Source organism: Triturus cristatus, chromosome 3_1, assembly GCF_964204655.1.
Source record: "Triturus cristatus chromosome 3_1, aTriCri1.1, whole genome shotgun sequence".
NCBI classification, from domain to species: domain Eukaryota; kingdom Metazoa; phylum Chordata; class Amphibia; order Caudata; family Salamandridae; genus Triturus; species Triturus cristatus.
This window is the reverse complement of record NC_140583.1, coordinates 822,878,970-822,905,801: the sequence shown is the minus strand read 5'-3', so window position 1 is coordinate 822,905,801 and position 26,832 is coordinate 822,878,970. Positions and strand designations below refer to the sequence as shown.

The window sequence follows — 26,832 nt, the reverse complement described above, 5'->3', positions numbered from 1 at the left end:
GACATTGGATGGTCCTAGGTATTGACACTGTGCTCGATCACGCTAAAGAACTTCTGGAGGAAATTTCGGATTTAGAATTAGAAATGAAAGGGTTTTAATACCTTAACTTAGACCATCCCCCTGTTTTACCTTATAAGCCCATTATTTGTCTCCTGATTATTTCTTTCTTCATAGCAAGGGTTTATCCTCTATTCCAACAGAACACACAGATTTCTTGGGACTTCGAACTGAATAGCTGAGATTTTTTAGACAGATCAGATTTATAAGCATTCTTTTCTACATGTCCCTCTAATTATAGACTAGATATCACAGGCCTATGTCCACCGTCTACCTTCTCTCCATTCACCAATACTCTCCCCCAAAAGTTTTCACTTTTGAGAAGCTTGTCCTGAAGGATATTTTAAGTTTGGAACAATCATCCATATTTACTCCTTCCAACATGTCTCTCTGAATCAGGTCTGCCTAAAAAGCACTCAAAGCTTATAAATTAGCGATAATAAACCCTGCAGATAAGGACGGAGGAATAGTTTTTCAAGAAAAAGACAGTTACAGAGAGGAGATATTGAGACGACTGATGAATAGAGATCATTATGTATAACTAGCCACACATCCCACAAAGGAAATCCAAAAAACCATCTTCTCCGTTACCAAAAGGGAAAAGAATTAAGGGCCCTCCAGGCAAAATGAATGTTTAGTCCCTAATGTCAAAAGCCCTCATATGCCACTGAGATACGCACTCCTCAAGGTGCACAATAACACACAGTCACCTCCATTTAAACCAGAGGTCTTCAAACTTTTGGATGCCGATACCCCCCTGTCAACATTTTGAGGCGTAAGGACCCCCTCCTGACAAAAATGTCTAAACCTGCACTTACCAACAATGCACCTCATCTCTCTATAGCACCTTTCTGACAAACATTTAATTTTTTTATAGCGCTACTCATAGTTTACTCACACTCATTTCTGTGATCTGCATGGTACATATTCTTTGTAGCAGGCACATTAACCCTCTGCACTGTGTGGGTGACAAGAGTGCCCATGTGAGTGCACGGTGAGTGATGCAACAGCGTGAGAGTAGGGCAAGAGGAGTGACTGCCGGGTGAGTAAGGTATGAATTTACGTGCGGATGCAAGTTCAGAATGGGATGAAAGAATGTATGATTACTGATGGGCTTGTTTGAGTGAGTTGCATATTGAGTAGTGAGGGGAACAGGTGAGTGAAGTGTCACATGAGTGCAGGATGAGTAGTGTACTTGTGTGACTGCAGGGTGAGGTATAGGGTGAACAGCGCAAGTGCATTGTGAGTGCAGAGTGATCACTGTGAGTGCAGGGTGAGCGGGTGAATGGTGTGAGTGCATGGTGATCAGTGTGAGTGCATTGTGATCGCTGTGAGTGCAGGGTGAACGTGAAAGTGGAGGGCGAGAATGAGGAATGAGTTGTCTGAATGCAGGGTGCATTCCCAGACCCAGGAAGTAACTCAGCATGTAATTGAAGGCGGCGTAGAGTTTAAGATCTAAGTTAAACTATTGCGGCATTAATCGGGGATCGAGGGTGAAGGAAATAAATAATGTGCTGATCCTGCAACAAATTTACAGTCCTATGGTTAGGGTTGCCAGCAGATTATTTTGATGGCCCAGTCGGTACAAAAATAAGCAGTCACCTAAAGCTGTATTTTCAGCATTTATCTGTGCATACTTCGAACAGAAAATATAAATAGAAAGCACTTTTAATTGTGTTCTAGGGCTGCCTCAATGATACTGATAAAGAGAACAAAGACAGAAAAGTCACATAACGAATGCATACATACTTTTTTATTTATAAGTCTATTTAGTGTCAAGAGGAGATCTTTACAGGCTCTTTAAACAAAACATGGCATGGCATTTTTCTTTTAGCAACCCTACTTTATATTCCTTTTCATTAAATGCATTCTTACACTACAGCAGTAAATGTAAAATACAAATGCAAGGAATAGGCCGAGTGGGGACCCAGGGGGTACTGGAACCAGGAAAAAAACTAAGCCTCTGTAACTAGTTTACAAAGGCATGTAAAAATGCAAATGGTCTTTAAAGACCTGTGAAAAACTTGCCGGAGATAAGACTCCAGACACTGCCCCCAGCCCACAGCAGCTCGAGTTGCACTGCAGCAGCCCGGGCTGAGACACAGGACGGAGGAAGAAGGGGGGCTGAAGCCCTTGGGCCTGGAAAGAAGTGTGACTGGGAAGGCGCGACCCCCTTTGCATCGCTCCACGGCCCCCCTGGGGGTCGCGCCCCAGAGTTTGAAGACCCCTGATTTAAACCAACTATGTCCATCTGTGGCTCTGTTTTGGAACCTGCCGGTAAATATGTAGACCGCTTCATCAAAGCCTTTGTTCAAACTGCTGCCTGTTATGTGAGAGACCAGCAAAATACAACAGATGATGGACGGAATGTTGCACATTGGCAAAACATTCACCCACAGTCACAGATCTGGGTTTGATCCATTGTTATTTTGCTCACCACGCCACCCCAGTTCAGACATGGCCATATGCAAATCAGTCTTGACCCTGTGCCTCATGGGAACAGTCCAGCCCGAACTGCCAAGCCATGTCTTCCCAGGACCGGAATAAAGCTTCCTAGGGCGGGTTTCGGGGTTTCACCCCTCTTCAGCCAGGATAGCTTGACTCCAGTGGCGTAGTGAGCACGGGACCCACGTCTGGGCATACCCTTCCCACATAGGGCGAACAGCAAAACACAACAGATGATGGACGGAATGTTGCACATTGGCAAAACATTCACCCCCAGTCACAGATCAGGGTTTAATCCATCGTTATTTTGCTCACCACGCCACCCCAGTTCAGACATGGCAATATGCAAATCAGTCTTGACCTTGTGCCTCATGGGAACAGTCCAGCCCGAACTGCCAAGTCATGTCTTCCCTGAACCGGAATCAAGCATCCTAGGACCGGTTTCGGGGTTTCACCCCTCTTCAGCCAGGATAGCTTGACTCCAGTGGCGTAGTGAGCACGGGACCCACGTTTGGGCATACCCTTCCCACATAGGGCGAACAGCAAAACACAACAGATGATGGAGGGAATGTTGCACTGGCTGAAGAGGGGTGAAACCCTGAAACTGGTCCTAGGATGCTTGATTCCGGTCCAGGGAAGACATTGCTTGGCAGTTTGCGCTGGACTGTTCCCATGAGGCACAGGGTCAAGACTGATTTGCATAAATAAGGCTTGTTTTTTCCTAGTTCTGGTGGGCGTTCCTCTGTCTACCCAACTTCTTTCGGAATTTCAAACCTTATACTTAAACTTTTTTCAGAGCAAAATTTAAATAGCATTTACGAGAGACTGATTTCAGTGTAAAGCTTTTAATTTGTATGTATTCAACAGTTATTTTAGCTTTCCTTATTTTAATTTCTATTTGTTTGCTCTTTTTTCTTTATCAATTTACCCAGTACTTACTCAGGCCCAAAATGATCTTTGTCCTGATAATGATTGGATATTTTTAGGGGATTTAAATGCATTCTAATAAATACTAAGACCCAGTCACATGAATGTAATTTGTAACACTGGGGCTGTATTTATGCCTTATACATTGTTATACAAACCTTGCCTGATTTACACATATGTGTCATCTTTGAGCACTGAGCGCATTTCTCCTCACTTCACATTTTCAACACCTGTCAGATTTGTACATAATGTGTGATCTGCATTTTAACTTTATAATTAAAACAATGTTTTGAGTTTAACCTCTTGTTATTATATGAGTGCTCACATATTTAATAGGAAGCACTGTTTTTTAAAAAAATTGATCCCTGGAAGGGTAAATATTATGTTCAAGATTGCTCTGCTGTGTATGGCAAGCCTGACATTTGTTGTTAGAAGCCAGGAACCTGCAAATGTGCTAGGTACTCCATGGGCCATTTCAGGTCAGTTCAAACAAAGGTTTAAATTTCCTAGGACACTAGGTGACTGCATCAATTAAGGCGTCAGAGAAAGCCTTGGCGAGCATGGAAGGCATTTATGTATTTATTTACTTTATTTCTGAATGACAAGTAATCCGCAAAACAAACAAAAATAGCAGACAGATTTAAAAAAATGGAGTAGCCCAACATGCCAGGCACCCAAATCCTGGCCCAATAGTGCACTTCTTTTCAATGTGATCAGGATAACAATGTAATTACTCACAGTGCAAGACAGCCAGTGGATGAAATGGGTCAAATGATTGCCCTATGCTGTGATGAACGGAAGCAAAATTTGAATGTCACCTAAAATGACCGGAGGATGAAGAAGGCAGACCCAAAGCACCTGCATGTTTGTATGTATGTTTTGTTTATGTTTTTAAGATATAAAAAAAACCCGCACGGCTGAACTAGGAGCTAAAGCTTTTCTCCAGGCCAAACCTAACAAGCATTTACAATGCAATGGTCTCGGCAATATTATAGGTAGAGCTATTGGTATTGCTCATTATTTTTTTATTATTTTTGTATCCCTAAATAAATGGCATTGTCATTTCTATTGGCAGTAGCTTTTTTTTGCATATATGATACCTATTGCATTAGCAGAGAGAGAGTGAGTTAGTGAGATAGAGAGAGAGAGTGAGGTATTGAAATAGAGAGTGAGGTAGTGAGAGAGAGTGAGGTAGATAGAGAGTGAGGTAGTGAGATAGAGAGTGAGGTAGTGAGGTAGTGAAAGAGTGAGGTAGTGAGGGAGAGGGATGTTGTGAGGTAGTGATATATAAGCATAGAGTGATGTTGTGATGTAGTGAGATAGAGGTAGTGAAAGAGAGAGTGAAAGTGAGTTAGTGAGATAGAAAGAGTGAGGTAGTGAGATAGAGAGTGATTGAGGTAGTGAGTGAGAGAGAGTGAAGTTGTGAGGTTGTGAGCTAGAGAGTGAGGTAGTGATGTTTTGAGAGAGAGAAGTTGTGAGGTAGTGAGATAGAGTGGAGTAGTGAGGTAGAGAGAGTTATGTAGTGAGAAAGAGTGAGGTAATGAAACAGTGATGTAGTGAGGGAGAGGGATGTTGTGAGGTAGTGAGATGTAAGCAGAGTGGTGTTGTGATGTAGTGATGTAGTGAGATAGAGAGAGGTAGTGAAAGAGACAGTGAAAGTGAGTTAGTGAGATGTTGCAGAGTTCTGATCCCGTGATGAGGAGCACACACGCTGCTGAACTTGGCTCCGGTGGGAGTATAACTTTTGCTTGTTTTCGTGTGCAGTGTTTGTGCAAGGTAAGTTTGCACATTCACGCTGGAGCAGTTTAAGGCAGCAGGCATGATTCTTGGATACTTTGTGTTTCTGACACTGTAGTGTCACCTGTGTGGGAAGAGTTTGGTGTTGCGTATGATGACCCAAGTGGTGCTGTTGTTCTGACATTCAGGGAGACAAGCAAAGAGAATCCAGAAGGTAGGTCAAAAGACAAGGGTATGGTACAGAATGCTATTAAAAGCCCTCCACTGAAAGTGGGACTGAGGGACGAGAGGTTAACAACCTGATGTGGTCTCACTACGAAATAGAAAAAAAAAAAAAAAAGAAAACATGCCACTAAGCTGTCAGTGCCCCGATGCCGCTTCACTGCTCACGCCATCACCCTGGGACCTTCATTTGTTTCCATAATTTATATCCTGAAAACATGCTCTTAATTCCTTCTAAGCATTGGCATCCTTCGTCCTATGTGTTCTGAGATGACTGATCCGTGTAGCAAGCACGTTTGGTTTCCGTTTTCCCCAGGGCTCGAGTCGGGGTACCACGCCGGTGGACGGCGTCCCCCCACTTATTTTACCGGGTGGACGCCATCCCCCCTGCCCAAAAGCAGGACTTTCAACGATGGCATTACTTCCCCGCATGGCTGCCCCGTCGATCTCCCAAGTACGGGGCTGGCTGTCAATCTTCTGTAGCGCGCGATCAGAGTGACCCTGCCCCCATCGCCTTGTAACCTTTGTTATGTTGAACCTGGGCAGCAGCGCGTTGACACCTGATCCGTCAGCCACTGTTATGCAACATGTAACCCACCCCCGCACCAGCTGCTCTCTTAAAGCAATATGTACCTCTCTTGGTAAAATTAAAGTCACAATACAAATGTCGCCGCCTCTCTGTTGCTGGCTAACATGTTTACTTGGTTAGATTAAGGCTAGTTTGAAGATAAACAATGGCGATACCTTGCCCGAGGTCTACCAACAGCAGGAGTTCCTCTCACACAACTAAACACTCACTCTCCTGTCGTCTCCAAGAGAGAACCCACCCGTATGTCCCGCACATTTCAACAGCGGACGCCACACTCTCAGCTGTCTCTCTGGCCCGAATCAGCCCGAGCACCCCGGTATCGGACGGATTACTTGTAAAGTTTCCTCATGTCAAATCACTCCACTTTTGGTGCAAATCGGAGCGTAAGATTTATCTACTGACGCAGCAAAACACTTATTGAAAATAAGTTTATGGAACAAATTCATATATCCACCGACTTGAAATTGAAAATAAGTGCGTGCAAGCCTTTTGCCAGAGTCTTGTAAATGTCTGTCCTCCATAGAAGGCTGACAGCACTGCAGGGGAGCACCGGGAATCTGCGTCTTTGGTCTGAAGGAGGACTGTCGTACCTGCTGTGACCAGGGCTCGAGTCAGGTCTCCAACGGCCCCGGGCACTAGATCCTGGGACTTGCACAGAAGCAGCCTTCGCCATCTCCTGGCAGTGAGCATCATCCCACACTTGCTTGCATGGGGCATGAACACGGCGCCGGACGGATGGATCCTCACGGCCAGACGATAGGGAAAAAATGGCGGATGGAAGCTCCGAAACTTTTTCGGATTCGGGGGCGTGTTCCTGCTGTTCTAAAATGGCGTGGCTAAAAAGTGGAAAGGACAGCAAGAAACACGCCCCCGAATCTGAAAAAGACGGAGCCTATTTGGAGGGACGGCTCTCTCCTCCAATGGCTGGCCTCCGTTTAGGAAGCCAGCCAATGGAGGAGAAGCAAAAAGAGAGGCGGGCTAAATAGCCACTCTAGAAAACATTAAATCTTCCGACTTCCGGTTCTGCCTTCGGCAGACCGGTAGTCCTCGACCTAAAAATGATGCACTTACTTGCTACTTCTGTTTTGCCCCCATCAATCTAGCTGAGGTGCACCCCTTGAAAATCGTAGAATGGGTGGCAGGGCACTGGCTGTGCAGGAAGTCCCTGCCCTTGTCCTGTGGTTGCAACATCATTTAAATCTTAGCTACTCGAATAGTAATTGTTTAAACTGCTGATCTTCGCTAGCGGTTTGCGAAATTGCATCTTTGATTTCTGCAGGTTTTGTAAAACTTTGAAAACATTATGCGCGTTTACGTGAAAGTATGCATGAAGTGAAACGTGTGGTTTGCCAGCATTCCACAAAGAGTCCTAGAAAGAGAGTGGTTGGAGAAGAAAATGTTTCTCAGTTAGACGTTTCTCTATTCCCCCGGAGGCAAAAACACAAATTCCATAACGGTAGATTACACATTTCAGGAACTTGGAACATTTTATCAGCATAATTTAAATTTCACCCGACAGACCTCCACGATTAGTCAGTGCCAAGAAGCTGCTGAGTGAATGTGCAATTTCTCAATACAATAAATACATAAACTAAAGAGAAAGTACATTTTGATGCTCTTAGAAACAAAGGGAATTGGTGTTACACAGCATAAGTTACTGATACTGATGAAATGCATATATCCTTCCAACTTACATTCCTTGTACTCTTGGGCACTTTCTTATTCTCTAAACCCACTTGGCCACAAAAAGACTAAACGGTGGTCACATGCTAAAAGACAACATGTTCATTGGCCATGAGCCCAGGGTGGTCAGCATTCGAGTCGAAGCCCACCTAAATGCTATTTTAAAGAAAAATTAGTTAAAATATGTTAAATCTCAATTATATTAATCTTTCTGGTGAAACCCTAAGGCACGAATACAACTTCGCCCGCTTAAAATGATTGGCAACTTTAGGTGCTCCAGCAAAAACTTGCAGGTTCATCCACCTGTGGCAAACTTGCCTCTCTTGCGGCCATATCTTCAAAAGCTTTGAATAAAAGGCAGAAATACAGTCCCATCCGTTTCTTTGTAGGTTTTGAGCAAACTGCTACTGTCTGGGAATTCTCAAAGAATTCCAGGAGTGGTCAGGGAAAGTTGGAAATGTCCTTGCGTAGTGGAAAGAACAGGCATTTGAGCATGTGGAATTGTAAGAGATTTGCAATACTGAATATGTAGCATGTGCATCAGCGTTTAACTTTTTTTGTTTCCCTATGATGAAAATATTCTCACTATTATGTAAACTCATCTCCATTCAATTTTCAGGATATTATTCTGGTTTCATATTGAAGGTGTGAAACTACCTGCAGAGCGCACCTGTCTATGCAGTAAGACCTACTTAGAAACATCTGACAACCCCCATCTCAGGCTGGGGTTTGAGATGCAGAGATCCGGCCACACTTGCCACATTTCTGTGCTTGAAACTTTTGTTTGTGACGCAAAACTGTGAATCAGGAATAGGGCTCTTTGCAAATATTTTATTGTGCATAAAAATTAGAATTAACATACTCAAAAGCCCTTCCGAATCAGGCCCTCTGTACATTCTCAAGTGAAGATACACACTTAGCACTACACGCCATCGAAGCTACCAGGCGTGGAAATGAACCAGGGTCCCCCTCTCTTTGTAATCATCCATACTTCTGTTTCACCATTTTCACCAATATCTTGGCCTTTTCAAGGATGTGCAGACCTTCATTTTTAGGTCGAGCCTGGGCAGCGTATGTGCTTCTCTGTGACCCATGCTGTATTTGAATATGAAATTGAAGCTGATCCCACTCTCTGCCCATATTTTTCATTGGCTTGTGTAATTGTCCTTCGTAAATGCTAGCTTCTGATTCGTTAATAGGTTTGCTGATCCCTCCTTGGTACTGCATTGTCTTCATTTATAACCTCCCATGAGGACTGGCCCATTTACTTCTGTTGTTACTAGGTATGACTTATTTAGTCTGTAAGAACTATTTTCTTAAATTAGTTTCTAGTACTGCAGGCACAACGTGCTTTCTTGCAACTTTCAGTGCACCATGCATGCTTGCACTTTCAAAGCAGCCCGGGACAGTCATGGCTTTTTCTTTGCAATGAAATAGGTCTCGCATTAACGAGAATTTGAGACAACCTATTGCATTGCAAATATTTTTTTGTAAAAGTGCCCCATATAGCACTTTCACTTTAATGTCGGCCTTGCCCCTTTCTCTAGATGAGCTATATCTAAAGAAAGGTCCTCGGCCGCTATTAAAGTGAAACCGTGGCATGGGGCACTTTTACAAAAAAAGACATTTGTTTGTTAACTTGACAAACAGATGCTTTTTTTTGTAAAAGCGCCCCATGCAGCGCTTTCACTTTAATGTCAGCCGCACCCCTTTGTCTAGACATGCTCGTCTAAAAAAAAGGGGCGTGGCCGACATAAATGTGAAAGCATGGCATGGGGCGCTTTTCAAAAATTGATTTTATAATGCAATAGGTCTTGCTTTTACTAGAGTTTAAGATATAGGCATTGTCATTTACAATGCCAATAGCTCAAACTCTCGTAAATGCGAGACCTATTGCAATGCAAATGCTTGTTATTTGTGCAGTCAAGAGGAGGCGGTTCAGCAGGAAGGTGGACCTACTGATTTAGTTAGTGGTATGGATGATTGGAGTTTGCGAGGGCAGAAAAGATGGGTATTGCGGTTGTGATATTAGGCTAAGACTCATCTTCATCCCCAAGGAGGGCCTTCTCTGTGTTTGAGGAGTTGAGGGAGCCAGTGGGGAACTCAATGTTATCTTGTGGAGAAACACAAGATTTTACAGTGTGGATGTTCCCAATAAATATAGGTTTACCACGAGGACCCACCACAGTATCCATACAGCTCCAGCACTAATGACAGACACCAGCAAGTACAAAATATATGCGGCAGGTCACACGTGCGCTCACCAGACCAATAACAAATTGGCAGAAGTGGAATGGAGCTTACTGTCAGCAAAACTTTAACACTTCTTCTCCAGTTACTTTTAGAGAGTACTAGGTTCATGGGCGGCAGTTTCACCTGACATTTGTTACATTGCTGCACCCACTCAGCATCTCATCGAGAATATGGGTGCTCTAGTGAGAATACCACTCGGTACTAGGACACCACATAATTGCTGGAGCTAGAAGAAATTGTGATTGCACTTCACAAAAGAAGTGGGTTAGAAATCGTTACACTGAGCTCACATCGCGTCACATCCCATCTCAGCAAGTCATCATCACCTGCCAACTTCCCTTTACAGGGCGCCACATGTTAATGCACAGGGTGCTGTCCTGTTCAATTAATTTTCACCACAAGAAAAATGTTGGCCTTGTACAACTGGATGCTGTTAGGTCTAACTTACCTTTTATCCGGCTGGGCCATCTGAAGTGAGTTGTTGACGGGTAGAAATGATAAAGTGCAGCTCTCTGATCTGCAAAGATATTACAATGGTTACTTGGTTTCTTAGTATACAGAAAGCTATCATTATAATAGAAAAATACTCAAAAGGAAAACAACTTTAGTATATAATGTGATCACAGCGCATTCTTGTTACCGTACATTTCAGGTGTCTTTTGTAAACTTCCTTACAAATGGAGGCCCCAGCAAACCACGGCCTGGCCAGTGCAGTGATAGATTTCCAGTGCACCATATAGTTTAAATGTATTCATGCAAAAATGTGTATTTGCACAAGTACATTCTTTTTTTGTTCCTTGAGTAAAATACTTACCCCAGTGGAGAAGCTTCATTCCTTACCCCGTTGTGAAACCACCTGCCCATCACCACCGCTTCCCACCGCGTCCCAGCCTTATACAGCACATACTCCTGACTTCACAGGAGTAGTTTTATGTTTATTTTCACGGGTGAGTAACTACCTGCAAATGTCTGACTAGTCACAGATGTATGTTTGTGGCGCCAATTACATGTTGCAGAGCTGTCTCCTCTAACCATTACTAGCCATAGACTCTAAATTTATGATGATTCATAAATCAACAAACATGTGGACTAGCACCACAAATGCAAATTGCAATTGAAACATTCCACTAACCCTGACTGTGAATACAAGGATGTGGATACGACTATAATTGCACTTTCAGGTACCTTTAGTTCCACTCAGGCCCTCATTACAAGTTTTCCAGAATCCAGTACAGGGATACCTGCTCCAAGTTCCAGTTACTCCAAGTTTTGAACTACACATACGTGAGCCTACTGGGTTCTTTTACGTGTATTTTCCACATTTCGAGGGCAAATCTGTTCACATTTTCTGCCTTCTGCAGGAAGGGTGGCTGGAATTGGAGGTAGGGGCAGGTAGGAAGGCTTGCACTGCACGTTATGCATGTAGTATGTGTGCGGGTAACATGTCTTTCTGCAATCAGTAGTGCAGATAATCAGTGTGTGAGAGAAGCTTGCTTTGCTGCCAGATCGACAGTAACTTCTCAGTGCTCATTAGTGATGCTAGTGAGCAGTTTTGAGATCCGGTATAAAAATTATAAACTGTTGCCTTTTACCCATTTCTGGTTTTAGCACATGCTAGTCTTTATGTTTAACATGCTGTGCAAATAAATCATGCACAGGGCACCAAATTTATATCTCATCATAGACCCACTGAAAAAGACATTAGTATCAAGAACAGTTGCGTTGTATTGCTTAATTTAGAGACCAGCATGAACTGCCTGAACGATGAAGTATCAAATACAGAGACAGCTGACTATGGGTACCATCCTGTGCTGATTGCATTCTGCTGTTCTTTGAACACATTTGGCAGATACCCGACTTCTAGAGCTACCCTTATAAAGATGTATATTCACTATCATCTGCTGCTCAGTAGATCTAAGAATGTTCTGCAGTTAAGTCTTAAAAACACCCTGTACCATTACCAGACTATATAAAGATCATCTGTAGTATTAATTAGATAATCTTAATGTAGGGCAGGAAATTGGCAACAATTCATGCAGGCTGATTTTACTTCCCCATTAATATGTCATGTTGCCTTGTTTAAAAATTCTTTATTATACAAGACGCATTTCAAAGTGCCACACCCTTGAGAGGCTGTTCCTAAACCCAGAGCTGTAAAAAACAAAATGCAAGTTACATCATTGTTATAAAAATGCTGGCATGCACTGTTCATGTGGTTATGTTGGATTACTGTTCAGTGTTAGGCCAGGCAACCAGACTGAAAAGCTTCAGCTCAGGTGCGGCTCTCAAGGCCTCAGAGCAGTACATCATTTTCATTGCAGTGATACCTGGAAGATTAACTTGCGCACGCATTATTACAAGATGTACCAGACAATGAGTGTTGGCACAGTAGGACTTTACGAAGAGAGCAGTGGCTCATGGGAGAGGGAGGTCAATTATTTTCACATGGTGCACTAAACGCTGGATTTTTATGCACACGAGACATGTGCAAGACACAAGTTCAGTCACCAAACAAAAATGTCTTTAATATTGTGCTATGTTAAATGTACCCTCATGCAATCAAAAAATCGTCTAAAAGTTTCATAAACGCAAATGTGCTTGGACTATTGTAGAAGGGTTTGCACTTTTCCACTTGCGTATTACACCTTCTGCAGATGGCAAAGGTTTCACTTTATACAAATTAGCTACAAAAAGCATGACTTTGTTTTTGTTTTAATACCTGCTTCTATATGAGCCCTTCGTCTGTCCCCAATAATGGCAACTGAAATCTTGTCTAGGTTGCCCCCTTGTGCATGACTCACCCCAGGATTTTTAGTTCTCGGCTAGCGTGGCTGTGTACATGCGCAGCTCGCTCGGCGAGATTTAATGTTTTTGAGTAGCTTCAGTAAAGGGCTTTAAGCCCCGCCCCTCTTTTCCATTGGCTGCCATCACCGTTAATGCTAAACGGTGGCCAGCCATTGTAAAAGAGCTTTCCATGTTGCCTTCCTTTGGCTTTTTCAGACGGCCCACTTGGACGGGCTCGTCTGCTTTCCTCCCGTCGCAAACGTATTCTTATCTTTATGGGGACATGTGTTTCAAAAACACGTGGCCCCATAAAGACAAGCTCCGGCGCGATCCTGCGACAGGGAAGGGATGTGGGGTTGGTTTAGGAGGCGTAATGTAAACTGTGCACATCTCCGAGGGAATCTCCTGACATGATATTTTAGTGGTCACATCGCACAGCTCTCTTCAGCTGCAACACTTTGTGAGTGATGAAGGCAATGTCTGTCCCCCTCACATGTCTCTCTGCCCCACACACAGCTATCAGCAGCCGCAGAGTCCTGATGCCAGGGTACTAGCCCTCTCACAACTCCATTTGTATGTTTGTTTATCAAGCAGTGCACGCTAGGAGATAAAACACAGCAGTTCTGAATCCCAAGAACTCCTGGCTGCACACCAGCTCTTCCAAACCCCCATCAGAGGGACCTGTCTCCTCTATCGTGCGCATTACGCCCCACTCGGCTTGCTTGCCTCAATCCAGGTTCGTCCAGGGCCCACGGCCTGGCAGGCTCCACCATCTCAGGCCTGGCCTCCTCGTCCTCGCCACTTCCCATTAGTAACAATATATACTGCCTCTCTACCCTCTGGCAGTCCAGCCCCCTCTTACTCCCTCCACCCTGCAGTCCCATACAGCTGTCTTTCCTCTAATCCCCTCCGCCCCTCCGCCCCTGCAGTCCTGTCACGCCGTGCCCTCTGCTGCTGTGGGTCAAGGTGTGGGCTCTCGCTCCTTCTTCCCGGATCAGCAGTTTCTCTCCGCAGTCTTGTCGCTATGTGATGCTCTCACACGGATCTGCGAGGCTCTGCTGTGTCTGCAGCTTTCATCTGCTGCAAAGGATGCACCGCCAGACCAGGGAACCCGGCAGTGATGTCACTCTCTCCTCTTGTCACTAGAACCAGGGCCGGCAATTGGTGGGGTTGGGAGCAAAAAGTAAAATAGCTCACTGTGGTATCCTTTCTCTGTTTTATGTGCTTTGTTGCTTTAAAGAGTTCTGTTCTAAGATGAATGACATCATGTGGAATGTTCATGCGTTGCTGGGTTTCTGGGGATGAGTATTCTTTGTCTTGAAAAGCTGTTGGCTGGGGCGGTTGGAGATTGAGGGAGATGCTGCCTTGATGTTACCCAGCTGTGTAGCTATTTCTACAATTAAACGTGATGAACCTCCAGAGTATCTCCACGTGATTTACTACAAATTTGGCGACGATCCTGCTACACAGCGATAACAAGAACCTAGCGTGCACCTTGCTTTAATTGAGAAGGACTGGTAAGACTGTTCTTATTTTTACCATCCGCCACGCATAAAAAAAACCCCCAAAACATCAGGGCGCATACTATCTTGGACATTGGAATGCGCCTTGTTTTTACGTCCATAATTACCCACAGCGCATCGTAATGCATGACTTTATTTTTAATCCTATCACATAATCTTTCATGCCGTGTTCATCCCGTTAACATCTGTTCGTATTTAACAAATTGGAGACATTTCAGTACGAAACGCATGGTGTTAACTTGACTCACCGTAGTTCTCTCGCCTACGGCGTCTCAATGAATATGATGACGCAATCATCTGCTCCTTAATTCAAATCGCGCACAGACCACAACACACGTGACATCGTAGAACAGTCTACGCAGCAGGAAGCCATCTTACGCTTCGGCTTCACCGGGTTTCCATGGTTACGGTCCTGGCGCTTCTGAAACGTAGAACAGTCTACGCAGCAGGAAGCCATCTTACTCTTCAGCTTCGGCTTCACCGGGTTTCCATGGTTACGGTTACGGTGCTTCTCTACAGATTCATTGTATCATCGTTACTTAAAAGAAAACAAAATAATTCAATTTTTCTCTCTCTTGCAAAGGTGGGCGATCATCAATGGTGAGTGCTTGAATCTGATAAAATCGGCACAGTTTTGGTTCAACTGTTTTCATGTCATTACGCTGACACGCTCAGCTTCATTTGCGTGTCAATGTGTTACCTTCGTATTAACTTCACGATGATACACACAGCTCAGGTGTAATCATGAACAATCACACAGTACTGTGCATTTATTGACAACGCTGACACGCTCAGTTCTATCTGCGTGTCCGTGTAGAGTATTTACTACATTTCTCCACGCTGATACACACAGCACTAGTGTATCTGTGTGTTTGCGACTCTCTCGTTGATACACACAACATCTTCTACAAGGTTATTTTTTCATTTTCTTTGGATTCAGCTAGCTCCACGTCACATTCTACTTTTATTTTAGTTTCAGTTTATACTCAAGGTGACTCTTTGTTTATTCTACGTTATTCATAATTTACAATTCACTTATCTTCTGCATATTTTTTGTATGTGTTTTTCCTCACTAAGTTTCAGTGTGAGTTTTGTTGTGAATTTTAAATATTTTTACATAGTTTAATTTACAATCTTCTGAGACAACAGCTCTGTAGTTTTCAGTCCTACCAAGAGGATGCAATCTGTTACGCCTCCTCCCTCCTTTTTGGAATCTCCTGGCGAACCTCCTGTTCGATGGGAGATATGGTTTGACGCTTTCCAAACTTATCTTGGTGCCATAGGTGCTTCCAGATTCAGCAGTGAGCGCAAAAAATGTCTTCTTCTGCATTCTTTAGGATTCGAGGGAGGGTCGATTTTTAAGCACCTTCCAGAAATCAATCATCCCCCAGACAATGATATTGATGTATACGATGATGCCATCTCCAAACTCAAAACCAGGTTTGACAAACAGCCTAGTTTGATGGTTCTCCGTCACAAGTTTCTAAAGAGGCATCAATCTGAAAACGAGGGCGTCGATACTTACATCTCTGCTCTACGTAGGTTAGCTTCAGTATGTCAATTTGAAATGTTTACTGATCAACTGTTCAGAGACCAGTTTGTTTGCCATTGTAGAGACAAACACATTCTGCAGAAATTGTTGTCCTTAGCCAATCCCTCTCTTGAAGAATCAATCAAAATTGCCAAGAGCATTGAGACTTCACAAGTAGAACTGAAAGAACTTGAAGTCAAACCTGCTGAACCTGTCAATGCGGTTACTGAGAACTGTAAAAGCAAAGGTCCTTCTTCCCAACAAGGGGCTGTGAAATTCAACCCTTCGAAGAATTCTACTGTTAAGAATAACTCTTCATTCAAATCTAATATGGAAAATTTAAAACATATATGTTATCGTTGTGGGAACCCTCCTCATCAAAAAGGGGGGAGGTGTCCTGGTGCCAATGCTGTTTGTAATTATTGCAAAAAAACTGGGCATTTTGAGAAAGTGTGTTTAAAAAATAAAATATCGTAGGAGAACTGTAGCTTGTGTTGCAGAATCAGATCATGAATCTGATTCAGATGTAATCTCTGTTGTTACTGATAACCATGATGTCATATCATCTATTCAAGATTCTGCAGCGTGCGTTGACCATATTGTTGAGATTGTTATTGGGGGGAAACCTTTAGATCTCCTTGTTAATTCTGGAGCTAGGATCACTATGTTGACACAAAAATTGTTTTACGAGACTTGGGGTGACAGGATTCTTCAACCTCCTGATCGTTCCCCTGTATCTTATGAGGGTCGTAAAATCGATCTTCAAGGTTTCTTTGAAGATGAATTGGTTTTCAAGGGGAGAAAAATTTTGGGGAAAATTTATGTTGCTATCAAAGGGCTTAACATTTTGGGATGGTATCATCAAGGTTTATTTAAGATGATCCTCAAACCAGGTGCATCTGAGCAAGTTCTTGTAGTCTCAGATGATCATGACTTAAGAGGATGGATGGAACGTTACCCAACCGTTTTTTCAGATAATCTTGGTACCATATATGGCTTCAGGCACAAGATTATCGTCAAGGATGGAGCTGTTCCTGTAAGGCACAAATTAAGGGGTGTTCCTTTTAGCGTAAGGGATGACCTGGAGTCCGAACTTAAATCTCTCTGCGAACAAGGTGTCATTGAGCCTTCGGAATCATCACTCTGGCTGTCGCCCTTGGTCGTCGCACGCAAAAAATTTGGAAAATTGCACGTATGTGTGGACTTGAGGTCCCTCAACAGAGAGATTTGGGTCGACTCTCACCCGTTACCCAAGCTTGATGATCTTTTTTCAAGTGTCAGGGGTTCATGTGTTTTCTCAAAGCTGGACCTAGCTAGTGCATACCATCAGATTGAGTTAGATCCAGAATCATGCCCTCTCACAGTATTTGTCTCGCCTTTAGGTACTTTCCAATACAAACGTATGCCTTTCGGTCTTTCCTCCGCTGCTTCTGTTTTCCAGCGTGTGATGCAAAATATGTTGGGAGACATTGATGGTGTTCTAGTCTTTCAAGACGACGTGTTAATACATTCCAAGGATGTTAACACGCATGAGTCTATACTAAAAAAGGTTTTTGATATATTCAAATCTCGTGGTGTAGTGGTCAAATCAGAGAAGTGTAAGTTTATGTGCAATGAAATTGAGTACCTGGGTCATCTTATTTCTGGTGATGGAATCAGACCTAGACAGGGTCTGTTGGATGCAATTTTTTATGCACCCGATCCGGTTGACAAAACAGGTGTAAAGTCTTTGCTTGGACTTTTAGAGTACTACTCTAAATTTATTCCAAACTATGCTACAATTGTGCGTCCTATGAGTTCCCTTCTCAGAAAAGGAGTTACTTTTGACTGGAGCAATGACTGTGTTTCTGCTTTATGCTCAGTCAAGGAATGCTTAAAAAATAGCTCTGCTCTCAAGCCATATAATCCAGGTTTATCTTCTTGTCTTACTGTTGATGCGAGTCAAATAGGGCTAGGAGCTGTACTTACCCAGAATGATCACATGACTGAGCACACAGTTGCATTTGCCTCTAGATTACTAAGAGATAGTGAACGTCATTACTCGGTTATTGAGAAGGAACTTTTGTCTTGTGTGTGGGAAATAGAAAAATGTCGTCCCTATGTCTGGGGTAGGCGTTTTCTGTTGAGAACCGATCATAGACCTTTGATTAATATTCTTAGCAATGGTTCCAGTAAAAGCTGTTCTCCAAGAATTCTTAGGATGGTGTCACGGCTCATGCAATATCAATTCGATGTTGTTCATATCTCAGGAGGGAGGAATGTCAGGGCTGACTTTTTCTTCTCGTTTCCCTTGTGATGATGGTGAAAAAAACTATAACTGTGGAGATGATGATTCAGATGACTGTTTTATAGCTTCCATTGATTTATGCGGGCAGGGCATTGGTACAGAAGATAACTGGGTGGAAGCTCTTTCTGACGATGCCGTTCTGCAGCAGGTCATTGAATGTGTTAGATCAGGGTGGCCCAGAGAACGTGTTCTTCCCCAAAGTTTACAACCATTCTGGAAGGTAGAATCGGAAATTTCTCTGGAAGGTGGGATTCTACTTCGTGGGGACAAACTTATTCCCCCACAAAAACTCAGAACTGGTATTATCACGAATGCCCACGAAAGACATTTAGGGTCTACGCTCACTAGGAGGCGTATTAGAGAATGTTACTGGTGGCCCTCAATGGATAGTGATATCAGTGAGTTAGTTGAGATGTGCTTAGTTTGTCGGTCAGCTGATAAAGGTCTTAAGGTAGTCACACCACCACTGATTCCCGTTGAATGTCCTTCCGGACCTTGGTCCAAGGTGGGTTTAGATGTCATGGGTCCGCTTGATATATTGCCTGGTGGTTGTCGTTTTATTCTTGTCCTCATTGTCCTCAGGTTTCAATTCAGGCAGACAATGTAGAACAACGCCAAAAAATGCAGGTACATAGTGGAGAACACCCAAAAATCTAAGAAGAATTTAAGAAAAAGAATGCCACCCTTTTGTCATTAGATGCAGAAAAGGCATTTGACAGACTGAACCTATATGATGGCGCTCCTACAGCAGATGGGGCTGGGACTCCCTGTTGACTTTTCTGTTCGCCCTCACCCTGGAGCTGTTTGCCAACGCAGTGAGACAGAGGGAGCTCATATAAAGGGGTTACCACTGGCAGAGACACAGTCAAACCTACCATGTGTGCAGATGATATTATGCCATCCTTGATGGACCCTGATCCCGAAGTCATCCTCCTGGAGGGTATTCGGCTATAAAATCAACGTAAATAAGCCAGAAGCCCTCCTGTTGAACCCACTCACATGACAGCAAGATACCTTATACAGAACATGGCTACCCCGTGGTCAGCTGACAGTGTTCGCTATTTGGGTTTCCTGATTGCAAACACCACTACCCAGATGGTCACAATGAATTATTCTAACCTTCTTAAGGCTTTCCAACAATATTTTCAACACTGATATACCAAAAGGCTCTTGTGGTTGGGCAGAATCGCAGTTATCAAGAGGAGGGTACTACCTCCGGGACCTGATGTGCAAAATGGCGCTAGCAGATAATTAGCCCGATGCCAGCCGAATTAGCCCCCAAAGCGACTGGACAGTGCAATCCTGCTATGTTTCTGGGGCGATCTGCACCCGACTGCGTGGCCGAAGCCTGAGAATATCAGCGGGGCTCCAGCCCTGCCGACGTCGGAGATGCCCTGAGCAACACCAAAACTGACCGGACACATCGAGGCGGGCATGGCGAGTGCGTGTAATCTTTCACCTGGAACAGGGCCTTGCTGTGCTGCTCGCCTTCTAGGGTATGTGCTCCTCTGGAAAAAGTGCTCATCCTGTCAAGAATTCCTGCTGGACGTCGTCCTGTTTACCTCAGCGTCCGCACGTTTGAAGTAGACTATAATAATCCCTCAGTTCTGAACATAGTGACGGGGATCTCCGGGCAAAGTAAGGAGAACACCTCCCCCGGCCATAATGATCCTGGATGCGGGACTGGTATGAATGGAGTGATCTGCCCCTCCGGCGCTGCCTCCTGCCACCGCATTTTAGGGCTGTTTACATCTCCCACCGCCGGTGACGTGCGTGACTGCTTATATGCCTGGTGGCAATAGGAGTTGATGCGGTGCTGTATGGTTGGGGGTGCTACAAGTTGAGTCGTAAGAGTACCTGGGTAGTAGTGGTTACTAAGCATTACTACAAAAACAGTAGCTGTGATGATCATGAATAGTGCAGAAGTGGACTGTGGCATGAAGGCTGCAAAGTTTGGCGAGCCTGACAGTGGCATGAAGGACACAGAGCAGTAAACTGAGACTTAATCCCCAACATACAGGAATCCCATCTCAGAGCGACCATAACTGTGGGACCCGGAGGGAATGAGACGTAGGGTGGGACCTAATGGTAGCAGCACACAGCAGCTGCAGAAGAGCCTGAGAATGATGGGTGGCCTGAGAAACAAGGGAAGCAGTTTTGAAGTCGGATGCTGCAATAGCAACCCCTTGCCTGACCCCAAGATGGCTGCCACAGTTTTCCCTACCACCGGACTCCGACCAGACCTTGAACCCAGCCCCCATCACCCTAAATGGCAGCCCCAGCTCCTTCTCTGGTTTGTTTTTACTCCCTCCCCCCACCTCCTTCTTTTACCTCTATCCCCTAGTGGGGACATGCTCTTCCACTTCTTGATTCTGTTACTGTAGCCTATGTATCTATTCAAAACGTTTTTTCTCGAACGTTGAGACCTGAGCAACATGGCTGATGCCCTGTGGAGTTGCTAGACAGCTAATGAGGAGATTGGCCCTGGTTTCCCCATAGACCGTCACCAACCCAGCCGGACATTGGTCACAGTTCTTCCTCGTCTCCCTGCTATGGCTCCTTCCTCCCCTCCTTTCCCACAGATTCTCTCAACCTCATTGTTTGTTTACTGTACCTAACTACGCTATTGTAACTGATGTAACTTGTAACGCAATGTTCCTCTGGTATAGCGCTCTGATACCTCTGGGTCTAGCCAGCGCCATATAAACCTTTTTAGATCTACCTTGTATTGCAACGAGCCTCTGGTTAAGCGCTCTGATACCTCCGGGTCTAGCCAGCGCTATATATATTTCTCAAATCTAATAAATTCAAAAATTGGTTTTCCTGAACGCTGAGACCTGAGCAACATGGCTGATGCCCAGTGGAGCTGCTAGACAGCTAATAAGGAGATTGGCCCTGGTTTCCCCCCTTGACCTTCACCTACCCAGCCGGACATTGGGCATAGTTCCTCCTCGTCTCCCCGCTATTACTCCTTCCTCCCCTCCTTCCTACGAATTCTTGCAAAATTGTTTATGTGTACTGTACCTTACTATGGTCTTGTAACTGATGTAACTTTTAACACAACGATCCTATAGTAAAGCGCTCCGATACCCTCCTGGGTCAAGTTCTCGCTATATAAAACTTTATAAATAAAATAAACAATAATAAATAAATTTAGGTTGTTCAAACTATAGTGCTTTCAGTCCCACCCACTACACTTAAACAACTCCAGCGCTTGATCAATTCCTACATATGGCAAAGGAAAGAGCCAGCGCATTGCGGCCAAAACCCTGTACAGTGCCCCCAAGAAGGGGGGGGGGGTGTTAGTTCAGCAATAAATCTCCTATTTCCAATCTGCTGAACTGCATTTCCTGGTCATGTAGGGGAAAAAACAGACCTTGAAACAGTGGTGCTTCATTTAACAATTTATAGTGTGAAGTCCACTATGGTTAACCCCCATGGTTGAACACTGTGTGAAGAGAAGCTGGGGCCTGCACTCATCCCCAGTCACCAGGGTTATTCCCGCCATTTGGCACAAAGTGGCTAACAGGAATGGCTTCACCACGTTCCATTACCCGTTCACCCTTATTTCCTTCGATACTGATTTTACTTCAGCCATTGAACTGACATGCTGTAGACAGTGGAGGGAGAAGGGATGTCTGATGTTGGGGTTATTGTTTTAAACGGCAGAGACTCTCCTATTTGGGTCCCTACGGCAGAAATGTTGCCTTCTTGAACATGAAAGGTTTGCATACACACAGGTGCGGTATTGGCTTATGCACATGAGAATGAAGGCGGGAGCTTCCTGAGCTCTTACCCCAGTCGAATGATGGTTTAAAAATGGCCCCAGACAAATGCACAAATATCAATACTATATAAGCTTCTCATTGACACATCCAGCAGACTTAAACACCAGGACAACAAAGATGGGAGAAGGAATTAGGAGGAAAACATCTCATTCTAAGAATAAGGTAAACTGTTTGAGAAGGCACGTGCTTTCCCCCTCAATGTCCACACACAAAAAACCTGATACAAGATATTTTGATATTGGTGTATCACTTCGGACAAGTGGTAAAATGCAATAGTACCAAGGATAAGCTATGTTGGAGAGGCTGTGGATCAGTGGGATCTCTCCTCCACCATCTGTGGCTTTGTCCTACGCTTGAGGGGTTCTGAGATGACGTGATTACTGACTTGGATCCTGCCTTCAGGACACAGATACTGAGAGACCTGGGAGCAGTCTTACTGGGAAGATCATTCGCTTCTAACAGATCGCCAAAATCCATCAGGGGCAAACAGCTGACTATGGTACTCTTAGCAGCAACACAATTAGTCCTAGCACTTTGGGGCAAAGACACAATGCCTCTATTCGTGGTTTGGCTCTACCACCTCTAGGATATTCTAGCTATAGTAAAGCTGACTCTCTCGGTAGATAATAATCTTAAGGCCTAAGAAGCTGCACAGCAGCCATTCATATAACGTTTGGTGCACGAATTCTGAGAACTGACGTGCATGATGTACCTCAAGGTCTTGAGAATCATTCCTTTTTTTTTATATTTCTTTTTATTAAACCATTTCGACTGTCATGCATAAAAGGACACAGTAGCAGGCGATAGCAAGTCCAATCAGATTAGAGTCTTACAGTTCAAAAATAATTACAAGCATCTTTCCTGGCGGTTAGGGGTTGTCCATAGCCTCATCCTCAGTTCGCTGGCAGGGTGGGGGACATATATTCCCTCTATACTGATTCCAGGCTCCCCATATCTTGTTCCACTTCCCAGGGCACCCCCTAGCTACAAACACTGATTTTTCTCTAAACATGCACCAGTCTAGGTCCTCTTTCCACCTCCCCAAAAGGGGTGTCCGGGCGGCACCCCACAGCTGTGCAATGTTCCTTTTTGCGATCATGTACGCCAGCGTGGCCCATTGCTGAGTGTACGTGTTAAGGTCCGTAGGCTCCCAGACATTCAGCAGGCACCTCCGCGCCTCCAGCCGAAACTCAACTCCCAACACTGCCAGCATTGTACGATGTACCCCTTTCCAATACCCTTCTATTCGCTGACAGCTCCACAGTATATGAATAAAGGTCCCCTGCTCACCACACCCCCGCCTACATTCCCCACTTTCCGCCCGTCCCATGCGGACCAGGCTGGGCCCCGTTATATATGTCATATGCAATATTTTTAGCTGCACTAGTCTCAACCTGGCCTGTGTAGCCACTACCCTCGGGGAGGAGACCGCCTCTTGCCAGTCCTCGTCGTCCAATTCTAATCCAGCACTGTTCCACTTGCCCTTAAGGATCTGCAGTGGATCTTCCATATTGTTAATTAACTTCTTATAAATTAGGGAAATGGTCTTCTCTGGGACATGCCCATCTAGCACTCTGTCCTCCAGTGGGGAGGCCTCCGGTAGTTTCTCGCCCCTAGGAACATGCGTCACTAACGCGTGGCGGACCTGGAGATACCGATAGTATTCAGTGTCTGACATGCTAAACTGCTTCTGAAGAGATGCGAACGGCAAGACCGTATCCTTCCCCCAGACGTCTTTGACGCGCGCTATCCCGATTAGGTCCCATTTATCGAAGCCCTTGGACCTCCAGAGGCTCCCCAGCTTCTCCGAGTTCAACAGAGGCGTGGCCCGCGTGAGCTTACCATCCCAACCCAAGTGTTTATTGACCGCATGCCATACCTGGACAGCATGTGCTGTAGGGCCCGTCAACGGGAATCTACCGGGTCTAGCATACAAAGCCCTGGTATAGTCTCCCCCCGGGAGCAGCCACTTGTCCATTGCGTATCCGGGGTTATCTGGGCTACAATATGTCCCGTGGTTGATCGCCACGAGCTGCGATGCCCAATAGTACTTTTTAAGGTCTGGGAGACTAATACCCCCATCATACCAGTTCAAGGTCAGCTTCGAATGCGCGTTCCGGGGCCTGCCATCCCAGAAGAGTGTCCTCTGCAGTCCCTCGATTTCTTTAAAATAAGACAGTGGGACCAGATCCATCGTGTTCTGGAGAGCATACAAGAACCGAGGGAGGGCCATCATCTTGAAGAGGACCGCCCGTCCCAACATGGAGAGAGGAAGGGACCTCCAGCGCACGACATCTGTTTTAAGCCGTTGCAGGGGTGGGACCAAATTATGAGTAAAGCGCAGTTTCGCATTCAAGGTGACATAGATCCCAAGATATCGGAAGCCTTCCGGAGCAATTTTAATCGGGCAACTCAGCGGTATCACTGGCGGGTCCCCTGCCAGCACATAGAGTACTGACTTGGACCAATTAACCGTAAACCCCGAATACCTACCAAAAATAGCCAGCACGTCCAATAGACAGATCAGTGATGCCCTAAGAGTGGTGACATAGAGTAGGATGTCGTCCGCGTATAGGGAGATCTTGTCCTCCCACTCATAGGTTCATCTCAGTCCCCGGATTGATCTATCCTGTCTAATCCAGGCTGCCAATGGTTCGAGGGCCAATGCGAAGAGAAGCGGTGACAGGGGGCACCCCTGGCGAGTGCCCCTGCTTAACTGGAAGTCCCGGGACCCACAGTTGTTCACTATCACTCTGGCCATCGGGCAGGAGTAGAGGAGACGGATCCAGCCCAGGAATTCCGGACCAAATCCGAATTTGCCCAGCACCGCAAACAGATAAGGCCACTCAACCATGTCAAATGCCATGGTGGCATCCAATAAAACCAGAGCCGCCGGCTCCAGTATGGTGGACGTTCTGCCCAGTACTCCATGGAGGCAGCGCAGGTTGAGAGCTGTATTCCGGTGTGGCATTAAACCTGATTGGTCCGGGTGGACAAGCGTATTAATCCCCTTAATCAGCCGTGTGGCCAACAGTTTTGCCAGGATTTTAGGTTCCGCGTTTAGGAGGGATATCGGTCTATACGCGGCGCGATGCGTCCCAGGTTTACCCTCCTTATGGATGACAACTATGTTAGCCACCCTCTGGTCGTATGGCAGGACTCCCCTCTCTTTACTCTCCTCCAGCATCGCACGGATATGGGGGGCGAGCGCCTGAGCTTTCAGCTTGTAGAGTTCAATGGGGATACCATTCGGGCCCGTGGCCTTCCCGGATCGCACGCCTCTAATCGCCTGCGCCACCTCATCATCTGTCAGTGCAGACTCCATGTATGCCCCATTGTCAGCCGATAGTGCGGGAAGTCTTATGTCCCTTAACAACGCGCTGTTTTCGTCTTCCGAGTACCTCCCCGAGGCAGTATACACCGATTGGTAATAATCCGCAAATGCGTCTGCAATAGCCTGCGGCTCAGTAATAGGAGCCAAGTCGTCTTCCTGTATCTCGGGCACCAAACGTGACGCCCACTCCCTCCTATCAAGCCACGCTATCAACTTACCGGCCTTATCCCCCATCTCATACACTCTACTCTGAAACCCCTCCATTGCGCTCGAGCGCCCTCTTTGGCTATGATATTGAACTCCTCCTGCCTCAGCTTCAGCAGGTGGAGACCTTCCGGGGTCTCCCCCTGGGTCACCTCCTCCTCCGACCGCAACATATCCTCTTCCGCTCTCACCAGATCCGCCTGTTTGGCCCTTTTGCTACCAGCAATCAACGAGACAACCTCTCCCCGTATGACTTTTTATACGCTTCCCAAAGGGTCAACCGAGCCCTCATTTTCCCAAAAGTAATCATCTGTAGCTTTGATGGTGTGTGTGCGGATGCTCGGATCCCTCAGGTACCATGGGTTAATTGGGGCAATCTTGCCTACAATGGTGCGACCCATTTCCATTCAGAGCCATACAGGGGAGTGATCGGAGATTCCCCGGCCCAGATGACGGATCTCTTGGATAGCATGGGCCTGCAGTGCTGGGACTAGGATGTAATCAATGCGCGATAGACTGTGATGCACGCTCGAAATATGGGCATACTGCGCCCTGTCGGGGTTAAGAGTCCGCCACCCATCCACCAACCCCATTGTATCTAGAAAATGCGACAGCCACATCTGGGAGGGTCGCAATTCTCGCGGCGGACGCCTATCCAGTTCCCCGGCTACCACTGCATTAAAATCACCCCCCAATACTAGGATACCCAGCGGAAATGTTAAAAAAATGGAGACCAGGTCGTTGAAAGTGTCCGCTTGCAAACCGGGTGGGACATATACAGAGACAAATGTGGCTTGAGAATCATTCCTGATGACAGCATGGGATGGGGGCATATTAGGTTAAACTTTAAATTAATGCTTCAATATAAAGCATCTCTAACAATTCTTGTGGGCTGGACGCTTGTAAGTTATATTTCAAAGCAGTAAAAATACAGTTAAACTAGCTTGACCCTTGCTACTCCAATCTTGCTGTCCCCTGATAGCAACAAAAACAGTGTTGCAACAAGGTGTAAGTGAAGGCATTCCCAGTTCATAGAGAACGGATTTCATCGCTGTGGAACATCATGCCAATGAAGAGGCTAACATAGTGAATTCAATGTTTTTCAAAGCAGTTACAGCTTCCATACTTGGTAGCGAGCTTCCATACTTGGTGAGAGACAAAAGAGAGCAATCATGTCGAGCAGAAATGTCCTATTCATTTGAGAGTTTTGCAGTTGTTTGACTGACTGGATATGCCAGGCAAGGGTCATTCTTTAGAGTTCACTTCAGGAGATAGCTGGTGAATGTAGGGGGTTGATGCTTTAGGTGTTCTGTAGGGCTTTTGGGGAAGTTTAGGTTTAAAGAGACTAAAAGTGTGATGGGAGGTGATTATGCAACAGGTTTGGAGTCATGTGCTCCTATTGCTCTGGTCTACTCTAGTGTATTGTAAAGTGGTTTCTCGTTTTTGAAAATTTAAAATAAAAAAGTAA

General features: G+C 45.2%; 1 protein-coding gene across 2 annotated transcripts in view; it reads right to left on the bottom strand.

Annotated features, from left to right (window-relative positions):
* CERKL (CERK like autophagy regulator) overlaps positions 1-26,832 on the bottom strand; it is a 261,424-nt gene that overhangs the window by 89,692 nt on the left and 144,900 nt on the right. For both annotated transcript variants that reach the window (XM_085645188.1, XM_085645189.1), the window contains exon 8: positions 10,362-10,430. In XM_085645188.1, coding sequence (XP_085501314.1) covers positions 10,362-10,430 — 69 coding nt within the window. The remainder of the gene's footprint in view (positions 1-10,361; positions 10,431-26,832) is intronic.